General features: G+C 33.7%; 1 protein-coding gene across 2 annotated transcripts in view; it reads right to left on the bottom strand.

Moving 5' to 3' along the window:
* The window catches only part of AP3B1 (adaptor related protein complex 3 subunit beta 1), a 269,037-nt gene that overhangs the window by 100,542 nt on the left and 158,169 nt on the right, over positions 1–10,326 (bottom strand). For both annotated transcript variants that reach the window (XM_040450164.1, XM_040450154.1), the window contains exons 16-17: positions 5,410–5,596; positions 4,324–4,454 (exon numbers count right to left, since the gene is read on the bottom strand). In XM_040450164.1, the coding sequence (XP_040306098.1) occupies positions 4,324–4,454; positions 5,410–5,596 (318 nt within the window). The remainder of the gene's footprint in view (positions 1–4,323; positions 4,455–5,409; positions 5,597–10,326) is intronic.

The following is a 10,326-nucleotide window of genomic DNA, read 5'->3' as shown; positions in this document are numbered from 1 at the left end:
TTTTATTTTATTTTATTTTATTTTATTTTATTTTATTTTATTTTATTTTGGTCACAGCACTTATCAGTTTCCAACATACTATAAATACAATTTACATATTTATTTTTATTGTCAGTCTGTCACTGCTAGAACATCAGCTTCTGGAGAGCAGGGGTATTTGAATACTTTGTACACTGACAGATCTCAAAAGTGTCTGGCACAATAATGATTAGTTGTGTGAATAGCTCCTCAAAGACTTTAATGCACTGAATTAAGTAAAATAAATTATTTTCATAATTGTGACTGATTTATCAAGAAAAAATTAAATCCTGTTTCATATACTCTGTTATAGGGCAGACAAATCTCTATTTTTTAAGAAGTCAAAAATGGTTACAACTCATTTATTTATCAAAAATTTTTTTTCCTTTTTAATTTTTTTAAGGTTTATTTATTTTTGAGAGAGATGGAGTGCCAATGGGGGAGGGGCAGAGAAAGAGGAGTCACAGAATCCAAAGCAGGCTCCAGGCTCTGAGTGGTCAACACAGAGCCTGACATGGGGCTCAAACCTACAAATCATGAGATCATGACCTGAGTTGAAGTAGGATGTTTAACCGACTGAGCCACCCAGGCTCTTATCAAAATTTCAATTGAGTTCCTATTATATGCCAGCTGGCTAGAGTGTATATTTTATTGTAAAGGAATTTATAGCATGACAGAGGTTTAAGAATGGTTCTCAACACTGGATGCATGTAAGAGTCAACTGGAATATTTTGTAAAATACTAACACACACAAAAAATATACTAATTCTGAAAAAGCTAATGCCTGGGATTTACCTCCTAAGATTCTGATTTAAATGGTCTGCAGCAAGTCTCACATAGGTTTGTTTTTAAAGATTTCCATATGATTATAATATGCAGCCAGGGTTGTAAACCACTGATCTAGAGGACTTTAGGGCTTAAGGCATGTTGCTCAAAAAGATAAGCTTCAATAACCTGGAAAATTACTATATGGACAATAATAGAAAAATGAGTAAAAATTACTTGAATATATTTGAATATGATACATAAGGTCAGCAGTACTGCTTTCTTTTCATATATATTTAAAATGCTGTCTTCCAAATATGAATAAAGATGCTGTTCTATAAACAAAGTTCTATATTTAATAAACAATTCAGTTCATATTTTTTCTTAAATCCTTAAAACAAACGTATTTTTTCTGAAGCCTGGTAAAAAATGGCCAGATCAATTTCTGGGGAAAAAAAAATATTTAATCTAGATGGCTTTCAGGGTAAGACCAAATTAACAAATAAGGAAAATTAGGGTTCTATGCTCAAAAAGGCAAATTATCTTGACATGGCCATGAACTCTTTATTCATGGAGTTTTAGGTTTTAAACAATAAAAATATGTTAACTTTTTTATAGTCTTTTATGACCATGATAATTAAATCATTCTAAGCAACAGAAATAATGGAGAAAGAGAAGAGGAAGAGAATAATGAAGGACTAATTAGAAAAATCCTAGGAGGGATAAAATATCAAAAGTAGATGTGTTTACAAAGTAAAATACCTTTGATATGAAAAAGATGGTCTGTCCCTAAGGGGGTGAGATTTTCTAGAAATGAGCAAAAAAATTTGAAAGGATCTTCAAAACTTATTGGTATCATAATATAAATACACGTTATATCCAATATCCTGGAAAAGGTAGGGTGCAATTCTAAGTCATTTCTGGTGTCAATATAACTAGTTTCCCTATCAGATTACCTAAACCTAGGCATTTTTCTTAACCAACGTTATATTTCATAATAATGAAATGTGATCCTATAAGATCACGGTATTGTAAAACTAGGATAACACAGTGTATTATGTGTATGAAATGCATTGATGTGACTTTGGAGGAGGGGTGGTAGAGTGAGAGGTAAGAAAGACTATAAGGAACACTACTTTCTGCACTGTTGCAGCTGCACTGGATAATAAAACTAGGTATATTAATTTTATACTTAATTGTATCTCTTACAGTATAATTTTAAGCCAACATGTCCAGAGACCAGTAGATTAAAAGTTTTCTGCATGGTATCAATGGATAGTGACAGTTTTCTTCAACTAGGTTCCATCACTTTTAATTATTCTCCACAATAAGTTATCAGTTATTACTTTCTAGGATGCAATCAGCAAAAAGGAAAAGAAATCAACTTGTCTCTGTTGAACTGGGCAGATGAAATGAACATGAGAAGACAGGTTAAGTACCATCCCCATAAGGTAGTTAAAACTTAGAAGAGCACAAGACAATGGAAAAAGCCAGCCAAACAACCAATCCATTAGCCAACATAAGGATAGCACTGAAACCAAATTAAACTGTGTAGCATTGCTATCAATTTCTGGGAAGATAAACTATTTTTATTTTAATTTTTTTTGGTGGAGTGGGGTAGCAAGGAGGAAGGACAGGATGGAAATGCAGAGGAGGATAAAAGGATGGTTGTACATGTGCCAAAACATTATGTACCCAATAATGGAAAAGGACAGAACCATAAAAACAATGAGCAGCCATAATACAAAATTAGCAGAGATTAAATCTATGGAAATAATCATAACAAAGAACATGTCTTTGTATACTAACATCTGACACAAAGTTGCACAAATAAGCCAATCTTTGAAGAGTATTTAAGAGCATACAGATCTGAGTGAAAATCAACAAACTTAATTTCAAGGAGGAATGGACACACAATTAGTTTTAGTAAGTTTTACATTTTTTTAAATCACCTCTAAACAGAGATTATTTGTCACAACATAAAAATGACAGTGCCAAGTACTAGTACTAAGAATAGCACAGATTTGCAAACAAGCTCAAGCTTTCTCTCTTCACATTACATAATAAAATGGAGGCAGTAACAACAGGAACGGTGGACTCTGATCTGTGTTGGAATCCCAGTTCCATCACTTACTAGCTATATAAGCTTGGGCAATTTACTTAGGTTCTCTGCACCCTAGTTTCCTCAACTGTAAAATAGGAACAACGATAACCATCATTTACAATCATTATGAGGTTTAAACAAGATAATGTGTGTAAAACATTATCAAAGTGCCAGGGTTTGCTAAATTGAGTCATTATTAGTTATTATCACTTCTGGCCGTGCTTCAAAGCCAGGATAAGTTTGAGTAGTTAAGAGAAACGTATTTTTCAAAAGGACCAAATTACACGGCTATACCTATTACAGAAATTCTTCTATTTAAAGTAATAAAGGGGCACCTGGGTGGCTCAGTGGTTTAAGTGTCCAACTCTTGACTTTGGCTCAGCTCACGATCTCACAGTTGTGACACTGAGCCCCACTTTGGGTTCTGCACTGAAAGTGTGGAGCCTGTTTGGGATTCTCTCTCTCCCTCTCTCTTTGCTCTTCCCCTGCCTGTATGCTCTCTGTCTCTCTCAAAATAAATAAATAAACTTAAAAAATATAAAGTAACAAATATTTCCATCCATCAGAAGTGGAAAATTTAATAGGCAGGAAGGTTAATGTACTTTCTCATAGGAATCAGTGGTAAAGAACTCTGGTTATCTGAATCTTAGTTTAATACATCTTTCCTGTCAGAAAAGCACCCAGAATGTAATACCTAATTGTTCTTTTTTTATTAATCCTACTTAAAAAACTATTGGATATATTTCACATGATCAATTTCTAAAGACATCAGAAGACCTCCTTATTTTTCTTGTTGATGTAAGAAAAGGATAACATTAGAAAGAACATTAACTCTTTCATTTTAGTAGCCAGAATTTTTTAAAGATCTAGGGAAAGAGTATTTATGTGAGAGCTTTTTTTCTTAATGTGAAAGCAACGTAATATTCTTATTAGTTATGACCTTATCTAAGGACATCGTTTGTACACAATGCCACCTGTTTATATTTAGGCTGCACTTAAAACAGGTTCACCAGAAAATCCAGAAGAACACTTTGTATGGTTTTTCTGGGAGAGAACAGCAAAAATTATTTAGAAAAATACTGACAGGAAGCTTATGAATCTCTAAACAAAGTAGAAAAAGCTCAATCCAATGACACTAAATACCTTAGAAATTGAATCTACACAGCTACAAATGCAATACCAAAAATGTGGGTGGCACTGATGCAGAGAATTCAATTCTCTATTTCCTTGAAGAAAAGGAACAGTACATGTACAATGACATAGGAATACTACAATATTCAGTTCCCAAAACAGCGAGATATATCTAATACATTACATTTAGAAATACCAGAACAATTTTCAATTTTCAACCCCTTAAAAAAGCTTTTATATAAAACAATAGTTATTCTAGAATCTCCCACTGCTTGACAAAATTAATTTCAGAAAGGTCAACTTACCAACTCTATTACTTCTACATTTCGAACTGATGGGTCCGGCGCCATCTCTGGCCAATTAGATAATTCCAGGTACCCGGTAGCTTTAGTGTTGAGAGTATGAGATAAAGTGCCAAGCTGGAAATGATCCCTATCTATTAAAATAGAGGAAAATATAAAATAAACAATATGAGCTGTATATAACAGAGAACAATCCCAATCAGAGCTCAAGGTAATTGGCATATTACCTCAAATGTCAAGGAATAAATATAAACTAGGAAGCTCTTCATAGGTCAAAAAACTGATTTCAGTCCATAGATTACAATAATCTCCCCCATAATGGTCAATAAAAAAGCTAATCAGTCAGTGTGTTTAGAGGTGTTGCTCTGAAATGTAGCTTCTCTAAAAATTACTTTACTGTGAATATTAAGAATGACAGCACAGTTAAACAATCCATATACATGTCTTAGCACAAACACATTCAGAATTTTAACAGTTTTTCTACAATACTGAACTGCTTTTTATCACCGACAATTAAATAAGAAACAATATGAAAACCAAGGTATACAATCATTTGATTCTAACTCTAATGGCTACTTGTTAAATTGATAAAATTACTCCTTTTTAAAAAGCTGGAAAAAATAAGTCAACTTCCATCTTGAAAAACAAATTTAAATATAAAGGGATATTTTTAAGAAATAATTCTTCCTAGAAAAGTTATGTTAGTGTACATAGAGTATTTAATTAGTAAAAACTCAATATTAAGGTATATTATATTCCTTATTAAATAAGGCTATTTAAAATAGGAATGAAGTCAATGTCAATAAGAAGAACACAGCTTTAATCTATTGTTCAGCTGAACTGCTTAGTAAGAATAAAAATAAACTCAGAAGACTGAAATTACTTAGGTAAATAAGGTCTATAAAAAAACGTTAATATGAAGGTTGCTCTGGAGAACAGATGAGTAGAAAGCATAGTGTTCTTATATATTTATGTATATTAATCACTTATATTTTCTAAGAGCTAAATTTTAAATGTATTAGAAATGGGACATATTGTCATAATTTTTTAGGTAATGTGTATTTTGCCATTATATTCTGATAATAATACCTTTAAAAGGAGATTCAAGCAGTGGTGCAGGTTTTTGTGCTAGGAATATTTTTTTGGCATATTTACTTAAAGCTCCACTCTTCTCATTCGGAACAATAAGCTGCCTAATAAATCTTGTACGGTCTCTGATGTCGTAGTTTTGATCATACTTGCCGAGATTTAATATGTACTGGGTAAGCAATTTTGTCTGTTGGAAAAAAACAGAACAAGATGAGAATACAGTTATTTATGATTATTGATAACTCTGGATAAACATATTTAAAGAGGTAATAAAAATGAATGGTTATGTCAAACAAACGTTGTTCCGTAGGGAATATGCATTTCTAACGCTGCAAATGGAATTTTGAAGCCAAAGCACATGTCCTCTTCAGTATTGGGGAGGTGAATGCTGAGTACTGAGAAGCAGCCATGTGCTAGATTATTAAACTGCTGAAGTGGAAAGAAAGGCATCATTAAAAAAATAATCATATATGGCAAACCCGCTGAAGGGTCTACGTGAGAATAATGAATGTGGAAATACAACTAAAAACATGGCACTCAAAACTTAATCGGAAAAATATGCAGGACATCAAAACATCAGAGAGTATTAGGGGGCTGGCAAACTGCTTCTCCTGAGGTGTGTTTTATGAAGAGATACTGTCCCTGGCATAAGCAGTGTCTGCACTCTGACTGCACTCAGTTACTTTACCCTGAATTATGACCCATTAAAGCAGACACATGAATCACTGAACTGGATTACTGCAAATTATTTGCAGTGCATTTAGCTGTTACTTTTTCATAAAAGCAAGCTGCTGATGCCCTCTAAAAACTAGGATAAAAGACTCCTTCCATTTCTTTCCCATGCTGCTTATAGCCTCTAGTAATATTGGTCATTTATTTATTTATGTAAGGCAGCAACTTATTACAGTAGCTTTTACACTGTAATAAGATTTCCTAAGTCAATTTTTGAATGTACTACATTAACATGTATTGAGATAATTTTAATAGTAATTAAACCAAATTTGAAATGTTATCAAAATAGGTTTGAATTTTAAACTCCAGTTACTTTATTGAAAAAGCATAGTTTTAATTTAGGTTACACAAATACAATTGTAACTATAAATTAAACAGGATTCATAATATATGGAAAAATAAACATCGACATTAGAACATTTTACAGACATTAATAAAGGATAAAAAATGAAATCAATCAAGTCAGGCACAGCTAAAGACAATTCAAGAACAAAAAGTCAAAGTATAGAAATGGTGTGGTAAACTCTTTTACAATAATTGGTTAAGATAATTGATTTGAATAGAAAGCAACCTTCTTGCAGTAACAATGTATTTAAAGAGCATTAACCTCGTTTCAAAAAAGTAGAACTATAAAAAATACAAGTGAAAAATGTTAATAGAGTTATTAGGAATTTGGTTACCAATAATTGCTATTCACTAATTAGTAGACCATGGTGGTTCAACTGCAAATGAGAAAAATTCATTTTTAAAGAAAATTAGCAAAATATTCACCAAATGAGGAATACAGCTCAAAAAAAGTGTGGTATCCTGGACTGTGTTGTTAACTTTCTGAGATAGCCTGGCAAATATACTAACCCTTAGTTATCTCAAATGCACAGTGAGAATTTACAACTAGGTTAACTCTCAAGTCCTTCTGAGTGGTGAGATTTAGAATATGCAACTAAAATAAAGAAAAAAATTAGTCTGTTCACTGCAATGATTTTCAAAATTTTAATTTCAGCATAGTTAACACAGTGTTATATTAGTTTCAGATGTGCAATCTAGTGATTAATTTTTGTGAGCTATTGGAGTGACACATTTCTGATCCCCAAAATTAATTTTTAGAAAATTAAACTACCTCAATATATTAATAGACACTAATGAAAGGGAATTTTTAGGAATTAAAATTTTGTAATTTTTAAAGTATCCATTTATTGACTACAAAACTTGTTTTATTACACTGGTGGCCTTATAAAATAGTTCTATTAAAAATCCATTTTTGGGGTATCTGGGCGGCTCAGTCGGTTAGGCATTCCACGTGGGCTCAGGTCATTATCTCACAGCTCATGAGTTTGAGCCCTGCATCGTGATCTGTGCTGAGAGCTCAGAGCCTGGAGCCTGCTTCGGATTCTGTGTCCCCCTCTCTCTCTGCCCCTCCCCAACTTACACTCTGCCCCCCATTCTCTCTCTCTCTTCCTCCCTCTCAAACATAAACATTAAAAAATACTTTAAAAAATCCATTTTCAAAACTAAAATTCTTTTTTTCAAAACTAAAATTTTCTAAAAGATAAAAACCTATCTATATATAATGATGCATCAAAAACATAAGTAATTATTCACTATATGTTCATACACTTTAATCAGTTTCTAAGGTGTATCTACCTCTAATAATAAGTCATTGACATTTCTCTGAAGAACATATTTTTATATGGCTTTATTTTGAGCTTTTTAAAAAAAGTAAGATTGTCTAATAAATCTTTTTCAAAATTGAATTTTATGATCAATAATTACAAAACTGTTGACATTTTCAACGTACTCTTCTCTATAGACCATAATATTTGTAATGAAGAAAACACCCTCTTTACATTAGACAATCTGGTAAGATTGAAGAAAATCCTGTTGAAAGAAGGATATTCTCACCATGCTTTCTTTTTCATGTTGAAATCTGTAAATATGTTAAGCCCTGATATGTAACTTTTACCCCTCCATTCAATGAAACTTTTTTTTGATAATTATTTTTATGAGACAAAACTTTTAAATAATTCTCAGTTGATTGAGCGTCCAAATCTTGATTTTGCCTCAGGGTCAAGATCCCATGGTCTTATGATCGAGCCCCACGTTAGGTTCTGTGCAGACAGCATGGAGCCTGCTTAGGATTCTCTCTCTCCCTCTCTCTGCCCCTCTCCTGTTCACAACCCCCCCCCCCAAATAAATAAACAAACATTAAAAATAAAAGATTCTTTCTTCCCTTCTGCTCCTATCCCCAATCAAGCTTTCTCTCTCTAAACTTAGAAAAAAAACACAACTTTTTAAGTAATTCTCTTTATACTTTTTAACATATTTCACCAAATTTAGAAAATGCAAAATCAACAGCATTTACAGCATTTTTGACAGAATAAACTTCCAAATGCTTTATTTTGATTCCATTTATGGCAAAATGGAACAAACATACAAAAGCTTTGAGTGAAAAAAATCAACCTAGTAACGAAATTAATCAATTTTCTATTTGAAAACTGTCATTGTTTAGGTCCTTTTTCTGCTAATGGAGCAAAGACATTAATAGTTACTACATCCTTCTTCATATTAAAAAGAGAACTTGGAATAAAAAATGAAGAAAATTAATTTTTAAACAGTTATCTAAATGAGATCTTGTATCAAGAAAGCTATGTAAACATCTTTTGTACCTGTATGTATTTGTCATCTGGAGACACAATCTTCTTTTTTTTTTTTTTTTTAAAGTTTTTTTTATTTATTTATTTTAAAAAAAAAAAAATTTTTTTTTTCCAACGTTTATTTATTTTGGGGACAGAGAGAGACAGAGCATGAACGGGGGAGGGGCAGAGAGAGAGGGAGACACAGAATCAGAAACAGGCTCCAGGCTCTGAGCCATCAGCCCAGAGCCCGACGCGGGGCTCGAACTCACGGACCGCGAGATCGTGACCTGGCTGATGTCGGACGCTTAACCGACTGCGCCACCCAGGCGCCCCAATGTTTATTTATTTTTGAGAAAGACAGAGACAGAGCGTGAGCAGGGGAGGGGAGAGAGAGAGAGAGAGGGAGACACGGATCTGAAGCAGGCTCCAGGCTTTGAGCTGTCAGCACAGAGCCCGACGTGGGGCTCAAACTCACCAACTGTGAGAACATGACCTGAGCCCGAAGTCAGTTGCTAACTTACTGAGCCATCCAGGCGTCCCTGGAGACACAATCTTCTTAAAATAATGCTTAACTTCTTTTTAAAAATTAAAAATGTATTTAAATCCAAGTTAGTTAACATATAGTGTAATAATGATTTCAGGAGTAGAATTTAGTGATTTGTCACTTACATATAACACCCAGAGCTCATCCCTACAACTCAACTTTTTAAATAGATGCTGATCTTTTTTCAGTCCATTTTATCTTCTGGTTGTTGTGTGGTCGGTGACATCACTACAACTCTCATAGTGGCTGGTAAACACTGATAAACATTTTGTGCACAGTGAGTACTGAGAAAGAAAGTCAGTACTTCATTCTTCATTAAGTCTATACTTCCATCTTTAAGAAATGATTGCTGCTGGGTTTATAACAAGATAAAGAACTTCCCAATAATAAAATACATAGGCTTTAGATTTACGCTGCACAATAAATGACAGAAGTAGCAAAGTGAGAGTGTTCTGTCCACTCTCTAACGATCTACGGCAGGACCATCTCTTGCACATATTTCATCTACAACCCACCTCAAACTTCCCATGTTTTCCTCTGACTCTCTCCACTGACAACTGACAGCTTCATGCTTTGCACAGGCCATGGCACAACCATACAAGTTGCCAGCGTGGCCAGCAGATGAAACACTTGCACGTATCTTACCACCAGTGAAAAACTGAAGAATTTAGCTCCTTGCCCTGTCAAGGCACACTGCATTTTACCAGCACACATTCTGCATGCCGCTCTAAAAAAGAGAAATTAAGCTACATCTCAAAAAGGTTGGAAAAACAAGGTCTTTCTGATTTAAACGTCTCACATAAGAAAATGAAATCTCTCAACGGGAACCCTCTTGCACTGTTGGTGGGAATGCAAACTGGTGCAGCCACTCTGGAAAGCAGTGTGGAGGTTCCTCAGAAAATTAAAAATAGACCTACCCTATGACCCAGCAATACCACTGCTAGGAATTTACCCAAGGGATACAGGAGTACTGATGCATAGGGGCACTTGTACCCCAATGTTCATAGC

The sequence above is a fragment of the Herpailurus yagouaroundi genome, unplaced genomic scaffold (genome assembly GCF_014898765.1).
Source record: "Herpailurus yagouaroundi ecotype Mexico unplaced genomic scaffold, PumYag 29, whole genome shotgun sequence".
Taxonomy (NCBI): domain Eukaryota; kingdom Metazoa; phylum Chordata; class Mammalia; order Carnivora; family Felidae; genus Herpailurus; species Herpailurus yagouaroundi.
Note: the sequence above shows the minus strand (reverse complement) of the source record. Positions and strands in the feature narration are given on the sequence as shown.